Below are 26611 nucleotides of genomic sequence, written 5' to 3'. Positions count from 1 at the left end.
CAGAGGGTAACATCACTATTCTACACTTGCACACCAAGAACCACCAAATATCACAGAATAAATCAAGAAACATAACTCCTGACTGATGTCATTCCAACACCTATAGGTATATGTCCAAAGAAATGCAGTATTTATGTGTATTTATGTGTAGGAGGGTTCCACCACCATTGCAAATCGTGCCATATATTTTCCATGGGCAAGGACATTAATCAGCCCTAAGAATTCCCCACGAGCCCCAATTGCATCCTCTTACCAAGCAAAAAGCTCCAAAATTCAAGATGGTTCTATAGCAGAATGCTAAAAACAGACGGCATATGACAGAAACAGGTTGTTCAATGTTTCCCAGGCCTGCCACAGTACATCTGCATTGATTAACTTATTGCACCCCTTGGATTTAGGACTTTTTGACATCACAGAGATGCAGCCTCTACCCATGTGTCAACACAGTGGCTAATGGGTTAACACTTCTGCTTAGCAGAACAGGGTTGTTGGTTCAAATCCCAAACATGCCACTTCATGTAGAGACGTTGCCTGTTCTCCCTATGTTGTTAAACATAACTCCGGACTCAGGTCCTTACACAAATTATGCATAAATGTAGTATTTATGTTGAGGAGGGTTCCACCACCATTGCAAATTGTGCCATATGTTTTCCATGGGCAAGGACATTAATCAGCCTTAAGATTTCCCCACCAGCACTAATTGCAGCCTCTTACAAAGCAAAAAGCAACAAAATTATAGCTGGTTCTATAGCATCATGCTGACAGTAATCAGCCATACCCAGCCTTCAAAACAGATGGCAAATGCCAGGAACAGGTTGTTCAGTGGTTATCTGGCCTTCCACAAGACATCTGCATTGATTACATTATTGCAGTGCATCCACTAATATTTCCAGTTTTATTATATCTGTGCAATATGTAAAAAAGAAAGGGTGAAAAATAGTTCTTTCTGTAGACAGGGAATCTACACTAAAAGAATAGGAAGATTGCCTGAAATCTTTTTCACAATAATGAGCTGCCCTTTATTGGCTAACTTGAGTTATTGAAGCTGTAGTTTAGGTATAGCTTTATTGCATTGCATTGGTCCATCTTATTCTGCTGACTAAATCATTTTTTGAAAATATACAGAGGGCCTGACTGTTCCGCTACCAAGCATTAACCTGCCAGGAACTAAGAGTGCTTCTCACCCTCTACTTACCGCTGAAGTCCTGCACTGAATCATAGTCAGGTTAATGAAGTTATTAGGGCAGACATCGCCACCAATTTCTACCGCTGAGTCACTGCCAAATCCCATGCCGTGAATTGTGACCAGTGTGCCCCCTGGTGGTAGAAGGCAAAGTAAACATCACACTGAATGCATACAGCTACCAATGATTTCCATTTTATTATACAAAGTGTTGTTTTATAATACAGACATGGCAAGGGTATACATTTGCTAGCATTCTGAATTGTTTGTTTTAAATTATTGTATAAATTCATGACATGTCACAAACTGACAGTAAAAAAATCCAATATTTTTTTAAAAAGTTGTCATTAAAAAAGCAGACACGCTAATGTCAAGTTATATTGCCTAGGCTAAAACAATGTCATCAGGCAAGAGGAAGCATCTCCTCAGAAGCAACATTTTTATACTTAAAATATGGTTTATCTGCCCCTTGGGAATTTGTCATAAATCAAGTAAAACTAAAGGCCAAAATTTTAATATTACTTTTTTTTAGTTAGAGTGCAGAGGGATTAGAACACCTGTCTGTTTTTTGTTACCGTCTGTGTCCCCACTAGGGAGATTCACCCTCTCTATTTGTCAAGTTTACCATCATCACTGAAATTGAAAGAAAATCCCAAATTTTGAATTGCCACCAGAACAGGAGTAGAAAGGAAATTTTCCAATGGGGATACTAGCTTTGTTGAAAACCAGGAATTTCATCGCTTTGGAGGGATAGCCTCTCACTTCCTGTTGTGGTTAAGGGAGAGAAAGTGAAGAGAAATCTCCCAAATGGGGCACATATAGCAAAAATAAAACTGCCTTTGGTACTACTTTAAATACATCTAATTTACATTAATGTTAAAATTCCTGACATGTCATAATTGACAGCAAAAATGCAATATTTAAAAAAAAAAGCAGTCAAGCTAAATTTACACAATTTTGCCTACGCAAAGATGATGTCATCAGTCTGCTTCAGGCAGGAGGAAGCATTTCCTCAGTTTTCTCTCTCCCAGTGATCAGATTGCAACACTGTAGCTTTGTATTGAGTCAAAAGGTGAGAGACTGCAGCAGGGTCAACTAGGTCAAAAATACAGAGGCACCAGTATTTAGATAACTTTGTTATCTCTGAGCATAAATCTCAGTCCAGAAAGTACTTAGTGACCATTGTCATGGGAAGGACTATGAGCTCAGTGAGAGGTTATAAATACCCCTTGAGGTGTTAGGCCCCTTTCATGCGGTAAGCCCGCTTCGGATCCGCCTGTCTGTTTTTCAGGCGGATCCGAGCTGGCCATCCATTGACTCCTATGGGTAGACAGATGTCAACGGAGATGTGTCTGCTGACACCCGTCTGCCATCCGATCCGCTAAAATCAGACGTATGGCGATACTTTCGCCATCCATCTTGGCAGATCGAGGCGGATGAGATTTGATGAAAACGGACATGCTGTCCTTTTTCAACCGATCTCTCCATAGGAATCAGCAGTGCTCTGACAGGACCCTCCCCGCTCAGTGAGCAGAGACAGACCTGCCATCTGCCGGCTCAGAGGAGATCACCGGAGGGATCTCCTGCTGAGCTGGCGAACTCTGCTAAGCGGATCCACCTTGTGTGAATGAGGCCTTACACTTACACATTACTAAGCATGCAAGCATTTAACATTACCTGCTGAGCTTCCCGTTGCTGGTGTAATAGATGAAACAGACAGTTCTTGGGTAAGGGTCAAGTTTCCACCAGAAAACGTAGGCAGCCCAACCCCTGCGATGTACACTGTGATCGGGAAGGTCCCCGCACTTGCCTTTTGTACCAGACATCTGATCTCATTAACTTAAGATAAAAATAATAAAAAATCCAGTATTATACATATCACCAAAGCCAGGGAGCAGAAGACCTTTCCAATATTCACAAAACACTATTGACAACTTGGGGATTCAGTCCTCACTTTCTCTCATGGGTTATAGCCCTTTTTTGACAACCCTATAACATTTGTTCAATACGCAGGCTTCCTGTCATCTTTTTTCCTATTAGCAGAGGCATGAGGCAGGTGTGTCCTCTGTTACCTTTATTGTTTGCCCTTGCAATGGAACTCCTAGCCTTATCTATATTATAGCCAATCCGGATGTTTGGGGTATAGCAGTTGCAGGGTATCAACATAAAGCCAGTCAATTTGCAGACAATGTCTTATTATTCCCCACAAATTCAATGATTTCCCTTTCTAATTACTCACAGAATGTTCTGCTCTCTCTGGATTATATGCAAACGAGTCCAAGTCTAAGAATAACTCCCTTGCAGCTGGCCAGCTTTGTTCCCCTAAATCCACTATCCCCTACCAATGGGTACAGGATAATTTGCCCTATTTGGTCATATATTCCACACCATCCTACGATACTTTACTGTATGTGCAGTGAACTTAGCGTCCTTCATACGTTGAAGCATGACAATTCTTGATTTGTTGAAAAAGTACCAGGTATCTACCCTGGAACCCTCCCTGTCTATGTCCCTCCATATATTTTAAGAACTATTCAGAAACTTTGTATCAAATGTATTTGGCAGGATGCTAGGGCTAGAGTTCTATCCTGCCGACACCTCCCAGGGGGTTCAGCAGTACCACAGTTTTTCAGCTATTACACAAAATGCCTCCTAGCAGCATACCATGCAGTAACCAACTCCCCTTTGTGGGTAAGCATAGAAGTATACCTACTAGCTCCTATAGCTGTGGACACTACCTTGTGGATCACTCCTGATAGGTGAAATTCAATAACTAATCCAATTTTGAAATGTTCATTAAGGATGTGAGACTTGGTAAAATATTCCGGTATATTACCAGCTCCTCATATGCCATTAGCTCCCTTGCTTCATTGCCCTTATTTGGCCCTAGTTAGGAGGAGCCCAGGACGTTCTTATGGTGGACAAGACAGCAGTGTTAATCTCATCAACAAAAATATTTTAGGGGATGACATTAACATGATTTTAGTTGACTAAAATATGACTAAAACTAAAACAATTCAGGTGACTAAAATATGACTTAAACTAAAACGGCATTTTGGTCAAAAGACTATTAACATTAACACTGCACTACCATATAAGAATAAGTAGGGGGCCTGTACATCACAACAGCTAAATACCATAAATGATAACATGTTATTAGATTTTTAATCCAGGAGTATATAATGAGTTTGGCAATTCTAGAGAAATACTTAAATAAAGCATTACAATTTATCTAAACCCATTCGACTTTAGTCGACTAAAATGAACTGGAGATTTTAGCTGACTAAAATACGACTAAAACAATTCAGATGACTAAAATATGACTAAAACTAAAATCGCATTTTAGTCAAAAGACTATGACTAAAACAAAATTAAAATTAACACTGCAAGACAGGGCTTTCACCGTGTATATGACCTGCTCCCTATGAAGGATATGCAAAGCTTTAACACATTGCAGGCTTTCTATAAGTCACCCTCCACAGAGTTATTTTGATACCTACAGATATGTAATTACGGTTACATTGCTCGGAAGCGTACTGATTCGCCACTTAACCGTTTCCGACCAGGCGTCGTCGTTATATGGCATCAGGTCGGCTCTCCTGCACTAATCGGCATAGCTGTATGGCGGCTCGTGCAGCTCACACCCGCTACATGCTCGCGCCCGCTGCACGCGGGTCAGGCGGACTCGATGTCTGCCGGTGACCCATGATCGCGTTCTACATCGGCAAAATGGGGATCTGCCTTTGTAAACAAGGCGGATCCCCATTCTGACAGGAGACATGACAGAGATCTGCTGTTCCCAGTGATCAGGAACAGTGATCTTTGTCATGTCCCTGCCAGCCCATCCCCCCTACAGTTAGAACACGCTGAGGGAACACAGTTAACCCCTTGATCGCCCCCTACTGTTAACCCCTTCCCTTCCAGTGTCATTTTTACATTGATCAGTGCATTTTTATAGCACCGATCAATGTAATGTCACTTGTCCCCAAAAAGTGTCATTTGGGGTCAGATTTATCCGCCGCAATGTCTCGGTCCCGCTAAAAAATGCAGATCGCCGCCATTACCACTAAAAACAATAAAACAAATTAAAAGTCCCTAAATCTATCCCATAGTTTGTAGACGCAATAAGTTTTGCGCAAACCAATCAATATACGCCTATTGCTATTTTTTTTACCAAAAATATGTAGAAGAATATATATCGCCCTAAACTGATGAATACATTTGTTTTTTTATATTTTTTTTGGGATATGTATTATAGCAAAAAGTAAAAAAATAAAGGTTTTTTTTTTTAAATTTCGATCTTTGTTTGTTTATAGCGCAAAAAAAACAAAACACAGAGGTGATCAAATACCACCAAAATAAAGCTCTATTTGTTTGGGTACAGTGTCACACGACCGCACAATTGTTAGTTAAATCAACACAGTGACTTATCGCAAAAAATTGCCTGGTCATTAAGGGGGCAAATCCTTCTGGGGGTTAATCTTACTCCCTTTGAGCATACCTGTTACCATGGCCCCTTGTCCAAAGTGTGTTGTAACTGATCTATAAATCACTATTGGGCTGCAATCCCATAGAACCTCCATTATATATTTCTCAAAGTTAAAAAGATTTTGGTTCCTCTTTGGAACCACATACTGTAAATGGTCACAGATCTGGTATACTATCCTGTACAGTCACTGAAGACCTCTTTTCTGGAAGCTAATTATAAACTCCTTCTGTGCTGGTATATGGTACCCTCCACAATAGCTAAATTTGTGCAGGACGCATCTGACTGTTGTTTGAAGGGTTGTGGCTTAACTGGTGTCCAAGAATAAAATGTTTTTTGGACAAGAGGTTATTAATTAATCTATATGGTCTTGGGATAGAGTTTCCCCCCAAAAACCCTTATGAAGCTCTACTGAATTTAAAACCTTTTGCTTGTACCCATAAACAATTTAAATTGGTGACATTTATTTTCACCGTGCCCAAACAATCCTTGGCGAGAGTGTGGAAATCCGGGGTTCCAACACTTGCACAGATCATACAGAAAATCGTTTGGTACCCGTTTAATGAGAAACTTGCTGCCATGCTACTTGATAACGTTTTCAGGTTTAAAAAAGGTGTGGCATCTGTGGATTTCTATCTCAGGGGGGACTCTTGATGATTCTTGATGATTCTATATGGATGCCATGACCTAAAAATGTATTTTTATGTGAGGGCCTACCCTGCAGATGTGGGTCCAATTGAACCCGAACTTGGCTCTTCCTTCTTCTCTCTCTCTCTTTTGTTTTCTTTCCCACTTTTCCTCCTTCCTTGAACACTTTTAAGCAAGCATAGACCTTTACATTGGACATCCTCTTTTGGTGGGTGCCTTGCCACAACATTCTAAAGCTGACAATGAACCCACCTGGTGAAACCTCAGTTTCCATATTGCTGTTAATCTAGACATACTCTGAGGGAATGTTTTCATGGTTCTACCCTGCCTGCCACAGTGTGTACTGTAAGTTGAGCACAGACCTCTTTATGGAAACTGTATTGATGCTTACCTATTGTAACCATATTTTCTATGCTTTATTCATTCTTATTTTTTTAACATGCATGGTTAGTGGTTGCGTGGGTTTCCTGCCCATGCTTTTATTGTTCATTAAATGACTTACCGGTAATACTAAGAATGGGGCAGGTAATGTTGCCAATAGTAATAGAAGTGGTATCATTGCCAGTACTGTTTGAGAATCCAGTTCCATTTATTATAAGGACTTCATCATTTCCATTCCACTCTAAAATAAAGTGTTCAAAAAAAATTTGTCTGCAAAATTAGCAATTCTTTGGACATAAATAATATTGCAATGTATACAATTTTGGGTCATCGTGTAATATATAATATGAAACATTAGTGTTTCCATGTTTGTAGTATGGACTTAATTTTGTGGTCACTGAGACCATTGATGAGGGGTTTTTTCGCAGTCACTGACACCAATGCTGGGGGGTTTTATTGCACCCATTTACACCAATGCTGACTCCAATTCTCTTCAATGTGCATTGCAGTACCAAAATATTTTGGCATTAAAGCGGAACTCTCTCAATAAACCCTGATTATTTTTAAACTTTATTCTGCTAGCATTACTAAATAGATAAGAAAGTGTATCATATTTACATGTTTTTTTACATTTCTTCTGGTTTATAGGCCTAGGCAAATGATGTCATATATCCCAGGAGTCTTCAGAAGGGGAGGAATGGTTTTTGCTGGAGATTATTTGATGCCAATGCTGGGATTTATTATTGCATCTGACATCCACTGACACCATTGGTGACTCCAATTCTCTTCAATGGGCATTGCAGTACCAACATTTTTGGTCATTAAAGCGAAACTTCACTCTCTCAGTCAACGCTGACTATTTTTAACCCTTATGCTGCTAGCACTAGTAAATCATCTTATATCACATTTACATGTTTTAAACTTTTTTTTTTTACATTTATTCAGTTACTTCTTGGTTTACAGGCCTAGACAAATGATGTGATACATCCCAGGAGTCTCCCAGAGGGGAGGAAAAGTTTTCTCAGCTAAGCACACCCTCCTGTCTGCTTGCTTGAACTAAGGGCAGATGGATCCAAGGAAGTAAATGCTACATGAATCTTCTGCCCTTACTCTTCTGACACAGCCAGAGAAGCTAGGGGTGTTTTTCAAAGTAATTTCTCGGCAAAATAAAGCATGGAGACATGACTGGATGGGCGAGCTTGCTTTGAATATTAAAAATGAATTAAATAGCGTTTTTGGTTTGTGGTGCTCAGATGCAGTGTAGTTCTGCTTTAAGGTGTGTTAAAGCCCATTCATTTTGCATAACTAACTCTAGAAGTGTCAGGGTCACATTTGAGAGTCTCTGTTATTTTTATTTTTTCTATAATTTTTTATGTTGACCACCACTGCTCTAGTGACTGCAGTAAGTAACATCCTTATGTAGTGTCTCTATGTAACCACACAGGGGCATCAACTGTAGCACAATATGGTCAAAATCACATCCCAATAGTGTCTAGTGCAAAGGTAGCCCATGTGAGGATTGAATCGCAAAAGTGAAAAAGGAAGCCTATCTTCCTATGACAATCTGGCTACTGGCTAATATGGTTAAACACAATAAGCTAAATTCACAAAGCTAACACACCAGGATAGGAATCCTTAATTTAAAAAAAGTAAAGTTGTTGAAAATAGATTACCTCAGGCTGGAGTTAAAGTCAAACTCTGGGCACAAGAAAAAAATTACCTCGGCAGAGGGGTCTCCACCTACTTCAAGGGTTAATTGCTTTTTTTGCCTAGGGGTAGAGGAATAAAGGGTAATACATACTTTATTCCTTGCCCCAGCTGGGTCCTTCTGATCCAGCACTGCTGCCTCTCTAAGGCACCCCTAGCCACACTACTGAATCCTCCGTGAACAATGCAGGGTTAATAGTATTGTACGTGATGACACTGAAGGATCGCCCACAGCCTGGGGAGCCAGAGTGAAGAGAGGACAGCACTGCAGCCAGCCTGGAATTAGGCTTTGTGAATTAAGACTAATGTGGATTATAACCAAAATGTAGAGTGCAAGCTGATATGCAAGCAGCGGATAACTAAGAAAAAACTTAAAAGGTAAATAGTACAGAGGATATGTGGATACTCTACCTGTACTAATAGAGCTTATCTCTGGAGTTTCCTTCACATTCCAGGTGTAACCACAGTCCCCAGTACATCGGGATGGAATTCCATTGATGTAGACTTCAACCTATAGAATGATGATATGTAATATGTTATAAGTGAAGAGAAGTTACCATAGAATGTCAATGCATGTTATGGCCCTGCCTTCTAAATTAGTCCATGAACTGTCAGATTTAATTGTCATATTGTCCGATTTTTTGCAAACTTGGACATACATGTCTAGCACTACCACCGTAGGAGCCACTGGATAGCATGGGTCCTCTGTTATTTGCCTCAACCTCCTTAAGAACCTCAGCCTCTCTGACACACCAGGTTGAGTGTACAAACATACAGTATCACAGAAAATCACTGAAAGTAATACTTAGTTCCCAATAGTAGTGCTATATCAAAGAAAACAGGCACCAAACCACATAGTAAAAGCAAACTTAATATATTGTTACCCAATATGGTTGGTAACTAGGCAAGCATAAAATGGATTAACAATGGTAATAACATAATTTAGCATATAAAGTGATTCAAAGCAAGGACTCGGCATAAGAGGACATTTGGCATCCAGGTCAACATAAACAGTAGCAAGGTCATTTTAAGTGCAGCAGTGAACAGTGGTAAAGTTTAATCTACCGAGTGCTGTAACTTTACCACCATATTGCATTTATGGTGGCGGTGCTAGTCCTAGACCGATTGGGTATGCACTGTCCAAAAGAAAAGGAGGATGGTAGCAGAGGGGGAAGGGGAACAAAGGGCGCTTGCAGAATAGTTATTACAGTAGGGGCAGACGTTTGAGATGCTCTTCTGCCGGCTATCATTGGGGCCCTTTAAGACCGTCTTTGCACTTAGTGACAGTCCTAATTATCATGCATGCTGTATAGGTACTGTATAGTCTTGGCACAGGTGGCACAGGTGCCAGGTGCAAGATAGATGTGGTTCAAGTGCAGTAAAATTATTTTTGTACAAGATCACATGTATCACTGTTGCATGCATAACAAATGTAGTTATACCTGAGGTTTTTTATGTGGTGTCCTCACAAAGTCTCCAAGCATACGTTGACGCAACAGGCCTCCTTCAACCAATTTTATGGAGTACATTTTAGCGTTTAATCCAGTAACAGTTGAATTGTTTATCTAGCCAGGACACAGAAGTCTCATTAAGATAAATATAACTTCAAACAATAGTTATTCTTGCATTCTTTCTGGGGATTTCCAATAATTTTACATTTTGGATAATGTTATGCAAACTCTAAATCTATTTTTGGTATATTTGGCATCATGTCTAAATGTATACAATTTTCAAGCACTTCCGGTTGCAAACTGACAACACTTAGGCAGTGCCTCATAATATACAATAATGTCAGCTTGCGAGCACCTTCAGTTGATTGTTGATCTGCCTCCTCCATTCAAAGATCGCTTTCTGTTCATGAAAGCTATAGTACAGCTTCTATGCAGCACCAGAAGATTGCTGTTGCGGGATATGGGAAGGGGGCAGAGAACTTCAGATTTTAACTATGACGGTCAACACCAGTACAAGGGACACCACTTTATATGTAAGTACAGGCCCTTGTACCAATAAAAAAAACAAAAACATTTTATCTAAACTTAGGCTTTAAGAAAACCGTAAAGTGAGGCATGATGCCAAACACGATGACAAATAGATTTTGGATTTACATACACTTTAACTTTTTCTGGCCTTTTTCTGGCCTGCACAAGCAATGACCTAATCTATAAACTCAAAAACAGATATATTGGTGTCCTGTTGAAAAGGGCTAACATAACTGCTTACCATCCACAATTATGCTCTAGACTAAAACAGAAAAATGTGAATAACTGAGACAGCTGTCAGGGCTATATTTTATGTGTGGCTGGGCCCAATAAAGAATCATTAAGGGCCTCCTGTTTCTCTAATGTCCATTTTAACTCCTCTAGTGAGAAAGAATATTAATTTTTATAGCAATTGTATACAGTTGCCCAAACTTTATTTACATTCATTTAATCCAAATATATTTGTTAAATGTCATTGCTACCTGGAAAAATAATCACATAGCTCTTGCCCCCCCACCTAGTAATCGCATTGGCTGTTATATCTATAGTTATACCGTTGATTGCTCTCAATGCATATAAGGATACCTGGTTCACTCTACTTTTGCTATATTGGTTCATTTTTTATTATTTTTATGAAAAAAAAGATTATTTATTTGCAAAGTTTTATAACAAAAACTAAGATTTTTCTTTTCAAAACTGTTTATATTTTTTCATTTATATAGCAAAAAAATAAAAAACTCAGTGGTGATTATATATCACTAAAAGAAAGCTCTAGCTAACTCAGACATTATATCAAATTCATCAGGGTACAGTGTTGCATAACTGAGTAATTGTCATTCAAAGTGTGACAGGGTTGAAAAGTGAAATATGGCCTGAACTGGAAAAGGGTGAAACAGTCCAGACTTGTAGTGGTTCAAAAGGTTCAATAAGTGTTCTTAAAAAATAATTGCGCAGCATGGTATTAGATTGCTACTAAACATTTCATTTATCCCAGCTTCTTTCATTATTATTTGGCATGTTCTCCCTTGGTGCTTCTCTAGTTGCTAATTACATTTCTTTTTTTTTTTCTTTCTCAATACAATTTTTATTGAAGTAAAGAGAGGATGTGCAAAAACAAATAGAATAGAAAAATAATTCTTGATTGCTAGCTTGTATCTTCAAACAGCGTCTAAAATCAACCCACCCCCGAGCCATAGCTAGAAGCGAAGCTTGTCTACTCTGTATATCACACATCTCAAGAGTAGGCTATTTACAAAGGTGTCCAGTGAACCAGCATGGACAATCTAGAGAAAGGTGAACCAATAGAACTTTACATGTGAAGGCTCTTCTCTGAGCGTTTAATAGGGTAGTAATGAAGTAATTATGCAGTATACATTTGTACATTTTTTTTGTTAATTATTTGAATCATATCAGAATTTGAGCTGGGATCTTGGGGAGGGAGAGATTTATTCGCAGGAGTCCCCAAAAATTTGGAACAGGTAGAGAAGGCTGAATCAACTACAAACTTTTACATTTTTGAGGACACTAATGGAGATTTCTCTACACTTGAAGTCCTAGCTTCAGCCAACCAATGTGGCAACTGTAAAGGGATCCCTGTCTAATTGTTGGGTTCCCTTTTTATTTTACATAGCAGAGAACCCAGCAGGAAGAGTGGGAATAACAGCTGTGCTAAGGAGAGGAGATGTTCCAGTGTGGATACTTCATTGCTGAAGATTACAAGACATATAACAAAGGTGAATGAATGCATTGTTATTCACCATACACTAAAGCTGGCCATACACTGATCAAAATTCATATGGTTCAGCAGGGATTTGGATCAGTGTGTGGCTGTCTCTGCTGGACAGAGATTGATCACTTTCGATCAAATGGTCAAGTTGGAAAGCTTTTCTCAACCAGCAGCTGCAGCATATTGCCAGCATAAGACATCAGCTCTAGTCAAAATTGCCAAAACTAGAATATCTGTTTTCACATTTTAAGTGAATATTCCACCTTAAACTTATAAATCCATTTTGTAAAAAGACAGGTTTATTATATTTCTTAGGGAGTCTACTGGTGAAATATCTTTACAATTCCCAGCTGTGGAGGCCATTGCAAAGTCAAGGGATGTATTGCATGTCCAATAAATTTTCCAAAATGTAAAATTTACAAATAGATTTTCAGACGGTGACACCTGAATTTTGGCCTCTTTAAATCAGGAAGAGAAAAAAGTTACAGTTGTAGAAACCGTCCCACTGGAAATTCCAAGAGGTATGAAGAAGGTAGCTAGTACTGACACAAGACTAGATGTAATTGTCCTTTACATACCAATATTCTTACCTGTATAAGAGGCTGAGAGCCTGTAGCTGTCACAAAATTAATCTGCCAGGAGTATCGTCTGCAGTCTCGATATGATGTGTAAACAGTAACCTTACCATTTTCTGGAATAGTTTCTAGGGCACACTTTAGCTTCATTGCTGATATGTCTACAGGAAGATCTACAATGCAAATAAATATGTTTAAGTATCCATCTGCCAACATGATAAGTAAACAAAAATGGCAACCACCCAAATTTATAACTAGCTTGTAGAGCAAGGTGCACACACATGGAACGCTTTAAACAGCAAACAAAACAAACATTTATTTCTAAGCACACTTGCTAGCTAGCCAGCAAAAAAAAAATGACACTGTCTAACAATTTGCGTTAAAACAGAGGTTTTAGTTGCACAACATTTGCAAATATATGTGGAAGCCAAACTGCCTTATGAAAGCACCTCTGCATAGTGCAACCTTAAATGTAGTCTATGAGAGTCATATATATATACAGCAATGGGTAAATTAAGGGTTGGTATGTCTGAAGGTATTCCATTCCTTCTTAACACCTTCCCAGTGCCAGGACAAGGTCATCCAGTGCCCAGGGCGAAGAGGGCTGGTTTTGTCCAGCACTTATAGGGCAGTCCATTCATTTCAATGGTCTGCCCTAGGCATGAAGGATGTACAAAAGAACCTTTTTAAAAATCACACTGCACTAAAAACGTACAATACTTTGCTATCATGCATTTTGTTGCAGGTGAATGAACGCAAAAGCAAGGTGTGTGTTGTGCAATTGAGAATTAACATCACCAATGCACACCTGTAAAAGAGCTGTGTGCGTTTGTGTATTGCAGGGACTTTGCACACATTCCTGCAATGCACAAATGCCTTCCTAGGGAAGTGGGAATTAATTCAAATTCAAAGAGGTTGCTGAAAGTTCCAAATCTCTCTCTAATAAAACATTAAAGTAGGCCAATCACATCCACATTTCAAGTAAAATAAAACCACTTAACATAAGGTGCCCCAATCAGAGCTTCCCTTTACATCAGGTGTCCCAATCGGAGTCCCCCTTTACAATAGATGTCCCCATCAGAGTCCCCTTATACATCGGGTGCCCCCATCAGAGTCCCCCTTTACATCAGAGTGTGCCAATCAGCGTCCCCCTTTACATCAGAGTGTACCCATCAGTGGCTCCCTTTACATCAGAGTGTCCCCATCAGCGGCCCCTTTACATCAGAGTGTCCCCATTAGCGGCCCCCTTTACATCAGAGTGTCCCCACCAGTGCCTTCCTTGACAACAGAGTGTCCCCATCAGAGGCCCCCTTTACATCAGAGTGTCCACAGCAGAGACCCCCTTTATATCAGAATGTCCCCATCAGTGCGCCCTTACATCAGTGTCCCCATCAGCATCCCCCTTACATCAGAGTGTCCCCATCAGCATCCCCCTTCACATCGAGTGTCCACATCAGTGCCCCCCCTCACATCAGAGTGTCCCCATCAGCATCCCCCTTCACATCAGAGTTTCCCTATCAGCAACCCCCTCACATCAGAGTGTCCCCATTAGTGCCCCCCTTACATCAGAATGTCCCCATCAGCATCCCCGTCACATCAGAGTGTCCCCATCAGTCCCCCCTTACATCAGACTGTCCCCATCAGCACCCCCTTCACATCAGAATGTCCTCATCAGCACCCCCCTTACATAGTTACATAGTAGGTGAGGTTGAAAAAAGACACAAGTCCATCAAGTCCAACCTATGTGTGTGATTATATGTCAGTATTACCTTGTAGATCCCTGTATGTTGTGGCCGTTCAGGTGCTTACCTAATAGTTTCTTGAAACCCCCCCGCTGAGACCACCATCTGTGAAAGGGAATTCCACATCCTTGCCGCTCTTACAGTAAAGAACCCTCTACGTAGTTTAAGGTTAAACCTCTTTTCTTCTAATTTTAATGAGTGGCCACGTGCTTCGTTAAACTCTTTTCTGCAAAAAAAAAGTTTTATCCCTCTTGTTGGGTCATCAGTATGGTATTTGTACATTGAAATCATATCCGCTCTCAAGCGTCTCTTCTCCAGAGAGAATAAATTCAGTGCTCGCAACCTTTCCTCATAACTAATATCCTCCAGACGCTTTATTAGCTTTGCTGCCCTTCTTTGTACTTTCTCCATTTCCAGTACTTCCTTCCTGAGGACTGGTGCCCAGAACTGGACTGGACAGCCCAGAACTGGACAGCATACTCTAGGTGCGGCCGGACCAGAGTCTTGTAGAGCGGAAGAATTACCGTTTTATCTCTGGAGTTATTCCCCTTTTTAATGCATGCCAATATTCTATCATCTACTAGGACCCCCAGGTCCTTTTCCATCCTAGATTTCCCCAGAGTCCCCCCGTCCCCCCCCCCCAGAGTATAGATTGCATTCGTATTTTTGCCACCCAAATGCATTGTTTTACATTTTTCTACATTGAACCCCATTTGTCATGTAGTTGCCCACCCCATTAATTTGTTCAGGTCTTTTTGCAAGGTTTCCACATCCTGCAGAAAAGTTATTGCCCTGCTTAGCTTAGTATCGTCCGCAAATACAGAAATTGCACTGCTTACCCCATCCTCAAGGTCGTTTATGAACGAATTAAACAAGATTGGTCCCAGCACAGAACCCTGGGGGACCCCACTACCCACCCCTGACCATTCTGAGTACTCCCCATGTATCACCACCCTCTGAACTCGCCCTTGTAGCCAATTTTCAATCCATGTACTCACCCTATGGTCCATGCCAACAAACCTTATTTTGTACAGTAAACGTTTATGGGGAACTGTGTCAAATGCTTTTGCAAAATCCAGATACACCAAGTCTACGGGCCTTCCTTTATCTAGATGGCAACTCACCTCCTCATAGAAGGTTAATAGATTCGTTTGGCAAGAACAATTCTTCATGAATCCATGCTGATTACTGCTAATGATACTGTTCTCATTATTAAAATCTTGTATATAGTCCCTTATCATCCCCTCCAAGAGCTTACATACTATTGATGTTAGGCTAACTGGTCTGTAATTCTCAGGGATGGGTTTTGGCCCCTTTTTAAATATTGGTGCTACATTGGCTTTTTTCCAATCAGCTGGTACCATTCCACTCAGTAGACTGTTAGTAAAAATTAGGAGCAATGGTCTGGCAATTACTTGACTGAGTTCCCTAAGTACCCTCGGGTGCAAGGCATCTGGTCCCAGTAATTTATTAATGTTAAGTTTTCCAAGTCTAATTTTAATTCTGTCCTCTGTTAACCATGGGAGGTGCTTCCTGTGATGTGCCATGAGGATAAACACTGCAGTTTTGGTTACTGAAGCCCCCCAATTACCTCGTGAAGACTGAGGAGAAGAATGAATTCAATATCTTCGCCATCTCCCCATCCTTTGTAACCAGATGTCCTTCCTCATACTTTATGGGGCCAATATGGTCTGTTCTCCCTTTTTTACTGTTTACATACTTAAAGAATTTCTTGGGATTTTTTTTGCTCTCCTCCGCTATGTGTCTTTCATGTGCTATCTTAGACGCTCTAATTGCACCCTTACATTTCTTGTTGCATTCTTTATAAAGTCTGAATGCTGATGATCCCTCAAGCTTGTATTTTTTGAAGGCCTTCTCTTTTGCTTTTATATGCATTTTACATTGGAGTTAAGCCATCCAGGACTTTTGCTCGCTCTTTTAAATGTATTACCCAATGGGATGCATTGGCTACTGTCCTTATTTAATACGCTCTTAAAGCAAACCCATCTCTCCTCTGTGTTCTTTGTTCCTAAGATTTTATCCCAATTTATTCATCTAGCAAGGTTCATAGTGTAGGGAAGTTGGCTTTTTTGAATTTTTGTGTCTTTGTATTCCCCTCATGTTTCCTATTTGTGAGATTTATACTGAAGCCAATTGACCTGTGGTCGCTGTTACCTAAATTGCCCCGTATTTCCACATCCATGATCAGGTCTGTATTGTTGGTAATCAGTAGATCCAGTAACGCTTTATTTCTAGTTGGTGCATCTACCATCTGACCCATAAAATTGTCCTGCAAGACATTTAGGAACTGGCGAGCCTTAGACGAATGCGTGGTTCCCTCTGCCCAGTCTATGTCTGGATAATTAAAATCCCCCATTATGATGACACTTCCCATCCTTGCTGCTAATCCAAATTGTGATAGGAGATCTGTCTCCCCCTCCTCCCTCAGGTTAGGGGGCCTATAGAATACTCCCAGTATTATTTTCCCCTTAGCTTCATCCCTTTGGAGCTCTACCCATAAGGATTCCACCTCCTCCCTAGCTCCTTTAGTAATGTAATTTCTCACATTCACGTGTACATTATTCTTGATATATAGGCATACCCCTCCCCCTTTTTTACGCTCTTTATCCTTGCGATAAAGAGTATACCCATGAATGGTTTCCAGCCAATCATGAGAGCTGTTGAACCAGGTCTCTGAAATTCCCACAAAATCCAAATCCTCCTCGTACAACAGTATCTCTAGTTCACCCATCTTGTCCGCCAGGCTCCTGGCATTGGTGAACATGCCACGTAGTTTAGACCGGTTGCATGCTATACTCTTATTGGGTGTTCCGAGATTGCAACTAGGACTTGCTACTATACTTACCTTAGGTTTATGTGCTTTGGTTACCCTACCACTAATGCCCCCAGTACTACCCTCTGGAATATGTTCCACGCTGACTATCTCTACCTCTGGACCCCCCCCCCCATCACCTAGTTTAAAAACCCCTCTAACTTTTTGGCCATCTTCATTCCCAGCTGATCTGCACCCTCCTCATTTAGGTGCAGTCTGTCCCTTCTATAGTACTGGTTATTGACTGAGAAGTCGGCCCAGTCATCCAGGAACCCAAACCCCTCCTTACTACACCAGCTCTTCAGCCACTTGTTTACTTCCCTAATCTCCCTCTGCCTTTCTGCTGTGGCTCCATGTACTGGTAGTATTCCTGAGAATACCACCTTGGAGGTCCTTTTCCTCAATTTAGCTCCCAAGTCCCTAAAATCGTTCTTTAGGACACTCCATCTGCCTCTGACTTTGTCATTGGTGCCAACATGCACCATGACAGCTGGGTCTTCCCCAGCCCCTCCCATTAATCTGTCCACCAGATCTGTGATGTGCTGAACCTGAGCACCTGGTAGACAACATACAGTTCGGCGCCTCAGGTCTTTGTTACAGATTGCTCTCTCTGTCCTTCTAAGAAATGAGTCCCCTACCACCAGAAACTGTCTTTCCTTTCCCTTTGCTTCCCCCACACTCTCACTGGAGGAGTTCTTCCCCCGGCAGCTAGGAGAGTCCCTCAGCTCCAGCAGCGCTGGTCTCTGACTGGTTTCATCAATGTGACTCAATGGAGCGTACTTATTGGGATGCTCCAGCCCTGGATCGGCCTCTGTGGCACTTCCCTCTCTATCCCTCCTCACTGTCACCCATCTACTATTTTCTAGTTCCTGCACCTCTTTGTCTCCACCCACCTCTATGCTGGCCCCTGCCGTCACCTGCCGGGTACATTCCCGGCTATCCGTTAGTGTGGAGGGTCTTCTCAGTGCTGACAGTTGCTTCCCCAGATTCAGAACCTGGGCTTCCAGGGAAACAATGTGCTTACATTTTACCCTGTCCAAATGACAACTAGCTTCCTGACACTACTACTCAACAAGACAATACACAGGTACTCAACAAGACAATACACAGGTACTCAACAAGACAATTCACAGGTACTCAACAAGACAATTCACAGGTACTCAACAAGACAATACACAGATACTCGCAGACCTACGTGCACTCACAGACCAAGGGACCTATGTGCACTCGCAGACCAAGGGACCTACATGCACTTGCAGACCTACGTGCACTTGCAGACCAACGGACCTACATGCACTTGTAGACCAGCAGACCTACGTGCACTCGCAGACCTACGTGCACTCGCAGACCAACATGCACTCGCAGACCAATGGACCTACGTGCACTTGCAGACCTACGTGCACTCGCAGACCAACAGACCTACGTGCACTCACAGACCTACGTGCCCCCACAATACACAAGTACTAACGATCCACACACACTACTCAGACAACACTCAGGTACTCATACTACACAGGTACTATGACCCCTGTTATATAACCTCCTGTTTTAAACTCTTGGTTTTAACTCACCACTTAGTCCAGTTCCACTAACTCTTAGTTTTAACTCACCACTTAGTCCAGTTCCACTAACTCTTGGTTTTAACTCACCACGTTCCACTTGGACAGAGTTCCAGCAAGCTCAAAGATGGGCAGGCTCACAATGAGTTCTACAGACATTTATATAGGCCTCAAGCACCTTTTAATTTGACCAATTAACCACTCCCCTTAATTAGTAAGCTGAAGGAAAAAAGAAAAAAAGGCTGTTAAAAAAGTGCCAGAAAAAGGTGTTAAAAAGCTGCAAGGAGAAGCCCCAAAAAGAACCTAAAATGCAACACAGCAATCTCCAGCAGTCAAAAGAAAAAGAAAAACCTGTTCACACTCTCCACTCAAGGTCCCCACCCACCGTCTAGCCTCCAACCAACAAGTCTGGACATCAGAGTGTCCCCATCAGCAGCCCCTTCACATCAGAGTGTCCCCATCAGCACCCCCTTACACCAGAGTGTCCCCATCAGTGCCCCCTTTACATCAGAGTGTCCCCATCAGTGCCCCCCTTACATCAGAGTGTCCCCATCAGCGTCCCCTTACATCAGGTGTCACCCCTCTCCTCCCCCTTCCACGTGTACTCACAGCTCTCCAGAATGAAGGCAGCTTTTCGTACCTCTCTCCAGTCATGTGATAAGTGACAAATGATAAGTGGAGAGAGGAAGGAAAGTCTGCCGGCTGTCTATCTCCCCCTGCAGTCTGAAGCTAGCAGAAAGCCTAATCCTTACTCCAGCAAGTGTCGGCAGCTGCTCATTGGTGAAAGGTGTGAAATAGCGATCATTCCTGTCAGTGAGGAGTGGCTCCAGGACTGCGCCCTCCCTCCCCACAGCGCCAGGGGCAGGTGCGCAGTTGGCCCCACCTTTGTACAAGTCCTGATCCTTCATGTGAAGCAAACGCATACATGCAGCCTCATGGAAGTAGGCCTTTACTCGTGAGGCTGCATATATGTGGTAATACTGTATGTTTATGCTGAGAGCGCGCTGCACAGCTCACTCCCAGCACAGACCGACAGCTCAAGGCCACCTACTAATGAACCAGAGAAGGGAGGACCAGTTTCTGATCACCTGATCAGTCACTGTACAGCCCATCTCTGTAATTTTTTCTCCCATTGAATGTAGAAAAAATACATTGTATATTTATCTCTTTGCCAGAGAAGAAAATTGTAAATCAGAAAAAGTGTGTGTAAAAAAAGGAAATAATAATAATACAAAAACAAAAAAAAGAGAGAGATAAAATAGACCAGGGTTTGATCTAGGTCAGTATCAGTGTTAGGGTCAAAGGTCATGCTCAGAGGTAAAGTTAAGGTCATAGGTCAGTGTGTTTTAGGTGGGTGTTGAAAAAAACATATTTTTTTACTGTAGTATCAGTTTCAGTTAGTGTCAGCGTCAGTGTCAATTGTCAGTTAGGTACGATATAGAAAACCAAAATGCACTTTATTATTTCTGGGTCCTACTACAGGTACAAACAACACCCCATATACATACTGTATATGTAGTATCACTGCAATTGTTATGAGTAGGAGACTTTGTTTTTAATTGTTCTTTGATGGTAGATCTTGGTAATAGCAAGGTATACACATTAAATTAAATATATATATATATATATATATATATATATATATATATATATATATATATATATATATTGTGCCAGTTTTTCTTTGATATTAAAAGAAATCAGGAGGTATCCAATAATATTTACCACCACATGAAAGCACAATTTGTCTTTAAAAATAAAAACAAGGTATAATTCACCTGGATATACTAAGTAGTTGTGTTGATATGTACAGTTTTACTAAGTCGTGTCAACGTTGCAAAACTGTGTTCAGATATTAAGATTTGTTTTATCCTCCATCATGAAGGAATTAAGCTGGACATATACTAGTACAGGGGTAGACAACCTCTGAGAGGTGAAAATCTACATGAACAACATGAAAGAGAGCAAAGATCACCAAGGTTTGGCACCCATTTTTTTAACAAAAGTAACTAGCAAGGCCTAACTAAATAGTAGGGAAAACTTAGAAATATATATAAACAAATGTCACTGTAAAAATATAAACTTACCTTAAGCCTACCTTAAAAGTGGACAGTGTCAGTCAGTAGAACAGTGGCCAGTGTCAGTAGGGCAGTGGATGGTGTGTGGACTGTGTCAGTAGGGAAGTGGATGGTGTCAGTAGTTTTTTATTCTTATTTTTATAGTTTTTTACAATATATTTTTACAATTCTTTAGCCGCCCATTGGGGGGCTTTGTGGAAATAACATTGGTCTAGACAGACCGCTAATGTCTTACTTTTGAGTGATGCCGCAACCGGACTTTCCGGCAAACTGGGGCCGACGGTCTTCCCGACGGACTTTCGGCAGAGTTCCGTCGGACTTTCAGGACAAACGGACTTGGACACACACGAACGGACTAAGTCCGGTCGAAAGTCAGTTCGTTTTGTACGTGATGATGTAAACGGGACAAAAAAAGGCAGTTCAATAGACAGTAGCCAATAGCTTCCCTTGCGTCGTATTTCATCCCTCGGACCAGCACACAGACGTATGGTTTTCCCGATTTTTAGTCCGTCGGATGGATTTGAAACATGTTCTATTTCTAGGTCCGTCTGATTGTTTCCCCAAAAAACGATCAGACTAGCCTACACACGATTGGATTGTCCGATGGACTAATCCCGTCGGACCTAGTTTGCCGGAAAGTTCGGTCTTGTGTACGCGGCATTAGGGAAAGGGGACGAAGGACAGATATTCTCTAGTCCCTTTCTCTGCAGCCTCAGCTGCACTGGACAGTGAATGATTGGGAACTGCTCTGTGCAAAGTTGCTTCCTGTTCATTCACAAACTGAAGCATAGTTAGCACAGTTTACTAGGCTTCCGTTATGAATGAACACAGTAAGTGATTGGTACTGATCACTCACTGTGTTCATTCAGAAAAGGAAGGGGTCGCTAAATGACATATTTACTGGCCCCCTGTCCCGAAACTTCCATCCTGAAACTTCGCCTGCAGCAACTGGCTGTAGGAGACAAGGAAAACCAGCAGTGTTGAAGGAGGGGGTGCACAGGAGCACATGGGGAGCCAGGCAGACAAAAGAAAAGGAACTGGGGCAGGAAGAGTGGCGGGGATGGCATTTACTTTAACCGATTCCCTTTCCTCCTGCATCCTTTGAATGCTGGTGGGAGGAGAAGCAGCTTGCAGTGGCTGTAGGAGGAAAGAGGATTGATACCAGTAAATGCCACCCCCGCCGCCCCTCCTGTCCAAGTCTGATGGCTCGGCAAGGAAGGATCACGGTCTAACTGTCACCTACACATGATCGTCGGGTAGATAGCGATTAACGGGTTGAAGGCCCCTGCACTAGTAGAATTTCATTCAAAGTTTTTCACTTTAAGAATGTTTGTTTGATTTTCTTATTGCGGTCAGATTGACGTTCATTTTTGGCCGCAGAGACGAAAAAATGTGAAGGAGCAGGACTAAAACATTTTCTCAAATGTCTAACAGTATATGTGGTTTTCATTCAGGAACATGCATTCATTCCAAATTCGAATGTTAAAAGAAAACAGAATTTTTAAGCATTCTTAAATGACATCCAAATGTACTGCGAATTTTCCTATACATTTTCATACAAAAGTTCATTCAAACATCTACTAGTGAAAAGCCCAGGGACGCACCAGACGTCCAACAGAGCACAATGACAGCTAAGGGCATTTACTATGTCACCGGGCAGGGACCTGTTATTGTGTTCTGCTGAGTTTCTGCTGTGTCCTTTAAAGAATATGTACACCCAGCATTTCATATTCCTGATATGTGCCTGTTGTACCATATATTTGTAAGAAAAAGTATCCTGTTCTCTTGTATTGCTTCCTTTGTGTGAAATCCCTGGTGTACCTGCCAGTCCGTCTGCTTTCCTATCAAAAACTGGTCACACTAGGCATGAGAGCACAGCGTGGTCAGTTCTCTAGCTTTGCTGGGAACTCATCCTGCTGTCCTCCAATGATTAGATCTGTCTTGACATAACCCCCCTTGAACAGCCATTCACTGAGAAGACCAACGTGCTGTTGTTTCTCCTCCCCTAGCTCTTATGCAGCTGAGAACAGAAGAAATGTGATCACTTATAAAAAACACTATAAATACCTTTTAAATATGTATACACAAATGTTTTGCCTTTAATTCCTATTTTAAACTGAATGGGTTCTTTTACAAGGTGAGGGTTTACATATACTTTAACCACTTGCCGTACAATGACGGCAGGTTGGGTCCCCTGCGCGAATCACCGTAGCTGTACGGCGGCCGCTTTAAGGGTCGAAGCCAATGCGTGTGGCCAGTGGCCGCGATGTCCACCGGACACCCGCGATCGCTCCTAAAGCCAGAACGGAGATCTATCAACGTAAACAGACAGATCCCGGTTCTGTCAGGGAAGTAGAAAGATATCTGCTGTTCCTAGTGATCAGGAACAGCCATCTCTCTCTACTCCCTGTCAGTCTCATCCCCCCACCGTTAGAAACACCTCCCTAGGGAACACTTAACTCCTTTTTAGCACTGATCTGTCCACCGCAATGTCGCAGTCCTGCTAAAAATCGCTTATCATCACCATTACTAGTAAAAAAAAAATTATTAAAATAAAAATATAAATCATTTTTTCTATTGGTTGAACTAGATGGACTTGCGTCTTTTTTCAACCTGACTAACTTTGTAACTATGTATTTATGTTCAAACATGGAGACTCTCGTAGACTAAAGTTAGATCCACACTATACAGAAGGGCCTTGACAAGGTAGGCTAACATATATATTGGCAAACCTCTTTTTTTAACGCAAATTGTTGGACAGGGCCATGTGTCTATTTTTGCTAGCTACATGTGTGCTGGGAAATACCTTTTTGTATTGTTTGTTTAATATAAAAAGTAGCGTCTGCTCTAGCATAACTATAACACCATATAAATCTGCTAAAAAGCAAGTGACATGACACCAACGATCGTTTAGGCTCTGTAAATCTAACCACCATTTTAAGGGGCCTTCTTCTCACTGACCCCCAATATTTTTTTTTTTAGCAAGGGTTCCCTTAAGACTTAAAACCCATTTCAGGGTTCCTTTGGGGTAAAAAGTCTAGGGAAGTCTAGAATAGGAACATAACCTATTAGTAGTACCTAACTGTAGCAGAGAACAGTCATATGATAGAGCTGTGTAGATATCAAGACTTAATGAACAGAATAGCAGGTAAAACAAATGATTTAGACGTATTTCATTGGGGCATGTAGCGGTTTGCTTGAGTTCAGGAGGAGGCACAAACATGACATTTTTTAAGGCTGCAGTTTCAGAAAGCCCAATTCATTATTTAATCTAGAATATTGAAAATGAGCAAAAGTGACAGTACCTGTAACCTTCTTCCCATAACCCACAATACTGAATGTTCCCCCAATAGGTGGAGAAGCTGTTTGAGTTCTGTTTATTCTTATTGATGTCCCTTCAGTCCAGGTTGATTCTTGATAGATGGCTGAATCTGCGTTGTTCTGAATGGTCTATTAGTATGAGAGATTGAAGAACAGAGACAAAACATTATTCTGTTTTTCTCATATTTTGCTTTTATTGACAAACAATCTTTTGATACTAAACAGCTATCCTTGTGAATGGCTGATTTTATATATATATATATATATATATATATATATATATATATATACACACACACAGTATATGCTGTATATACTGTATATACAGAAAAACTATGGATTGCAAGCATAATTTGTTCCGGAAGCATGCTTGTAATTCAAAGCACTTGTATATCAAAGCACATTTCCCCATAGGAACTAATTGAAACTCAAATGATTCATTCCACAACCATTTTTCATAAGTCCTTCAGTTTATAGTCCATATAAAAAAGATTCTAGCAATGTGATAGGTTGTGTAACCATAAAATGTCCATTCACAAATGGCAGCCTCCACAAGTGGATTAGAAGCAAAATCCAGCAGGAGCTACAGAGTATAAAAGAGAAGAGAGGCACCTCTATATGTAGCAATATGATTACATTTAATGAAGGTACAACATTTACCAACTCACATAGTTGATGATTAAAAGAGGTCCATCTAAGTATGCAGGGGTCCGGGGTAAAGCTGTCCAAATAGACCGTCCTCCACACCACCGGCTCTCACCGATGCCAATCTGCATTCATGACCAGAAAGACTATCCTGCAGTAGAGCAATCTGAAAGCGAGGCTTGAAGTGCTCATGAAGCGCAGCGTGGAAGAGACGACGTCAATGGCAGTGCGGGGGGATAGTCTATGTGGACAGCTTTACCCCGGTGCCTAAATATGATTAGCTGCTGCGGGCTTCTATACTTTGCATATCCTCAATGCTTCTGCAATATCTTCCTGAAACAAAAGGGTGAGAATCTTCATTCCTACAAGTAGTCCCGTTGTCACAGGACAAAGTGAAATACGTTTGGATCTAAAATATTTATGGTCCTCACTAAAACAGTAGTAGTGATGATATCTCGATTGCATCTGATTAAGGCTGAGCTCACACCTATTCGAATTGAATGGGGGTTTCCCCCATCCAATTCACATGACAGGAGATTGTTACCGGCTCTCTATGGAGCCGGTTCACATATCTGCGTGGCGGCTGCGGAACGGCTTGCACAGGAGTCCTGTGAATCTTTGGCTCAGTTTCAGGGCCGAAATTTAGGCAAAAATACAGCCCTGATTCGATCTTAAAACAGAGAACAGGGATTCATGGGACCCCCTGCCCTGAGCCGCATGGGAAGATATTGCGAACCTAGCCAAAGGTAGTATTTTCCCTCACTTTGGGAAAATTTCCTCTCATGTCACTGTAACATAAAGTGATGAAAATCTTTCCATGGAGGACAAAAAAGAACAATTAACAGACAACTTTACTGTGCTTTAAACTACAGCATATTACAAATTAAAGTGAATGTAAAGCTTTGATTTTTTTTTTTTTATGAAATAAACACATCTATTTTGCACAGAGCAGCCCCGATTCTCCTCTTCTGGGGTCCCATGCCAGCGGTCTTGCTAGATTCTTCTCTTTGGCATGTGCCTCCATAGAAAGCCGCTTTCTATGGGGGGTACTCATGCGGACTCGTCCTCAAGCTGCCCTTTCTGCCTCTATTCACACAGACAGCGCAGTGCAGTCCTGCCCCCCTGCTCTCTCGTCACAGAATTTGATTGACAACAGCAGGAGCCAATGGTTCCCGCTACTATCAATTTCTCTCCTCCTCTCCACCTCCTCCTTTGAGGAGGGAGAGCGGAAAGGGCCACTGCTCTTGCACAGCGCTGGATCAAGAACGTGCTCTGGTACTTATAGGGGGGGATGGGATTTTGTGACACAGAAGGTTTTTTTACCTTAATGCATAGAATGCAATAAGGTAAAAAAAAACCTTTAGGCTTTAGAACCACTTAAAATGCAGGAATAAAAAGGTAAAACTCCTCTTACACAATAATCCAAGCCCTATTGAATGGGAATTCATGTATGACCCCTGAAACATATTAGCTGCCATCTCTTGAAAGACCCTTTTATTATGACAAATACAAATGTATATCTGGACTGATCCCTTTGGCTTGGTGCAACCATACTTTCATTCTATACAAGCTGAGACTTCCAGGGATCACATTAGGGCTTCTACAGGCAAAATAGCGCTGCCCCACTAGAGAAATCATCTGACTTATTTGGAATCTCCAGAATGCTTAGACCACCCAAGTTCTGGAGACAAAAAATAATAATAATACCTTCACAGTTGTTTTATATCTTCCTTACTCTTTCCAAAGTT

The 26611-nt window shown here is 41.4% G+C and overlaps 1 protein-coding gene across 1 annotated transcript in view; it reads right to left on the bottom strand.

Moving 5' to 3' along the window:
* The window catches only part of LOC141146080 (fibrocystin-L-like), a 364397-nt gene that overhangs the window by 189052 nt on the left and 148734 nt on the right, over positions 1 to 26611 (bottom strand). Inside the window, exons 25-31 of the mRNA XM_073632840.1 lie at positions 24203 to 24347; positions 12701 to 12858; positions 9848 to 9970; positions 8817 to 8916; positions 6820 to 6939; positions 2861 to 3022; positions 1196 to 1317 (exon numbers count right to left, since the gene is read on the bottom strand). Coding sequence (XP_073488941.1) covers positions 1196 to 1317; positions 2861 to 3022; positions 6820 to 6939; positions 8817 to 8916; positions 9848 to 9970; positions 12701 to 12858; positions 24203 to 24347 — 930 coding nt within the window. The remainder of the gene's footprint in view (positions 1 to 1195; positions 1318 to 2860; positions 3023 to 6819; positions 6940 to 8816; positions 8917 to 9847; positions 9971 to 12700; positions 12859 to 24202; positions 24348 to 26611) is intronic.

Source organism: Aquarana catesbeiana, linkage group LG05 (genome assembly GCF_042186555.1).
Source record: "Aquarana catesbeiana isolate 2022-GZ linkage group LG05, ASM4218655v1, whole genome shotgun sequence".
NCBI lineage: Eukaryota > Metazoa > Chordata > Amphibia > Anura > Ranidae > Aquarana > Aquarana catesbeiana.
This window is presented reverse-complemented; position numbering and strand designations above follow the sequence as displayed.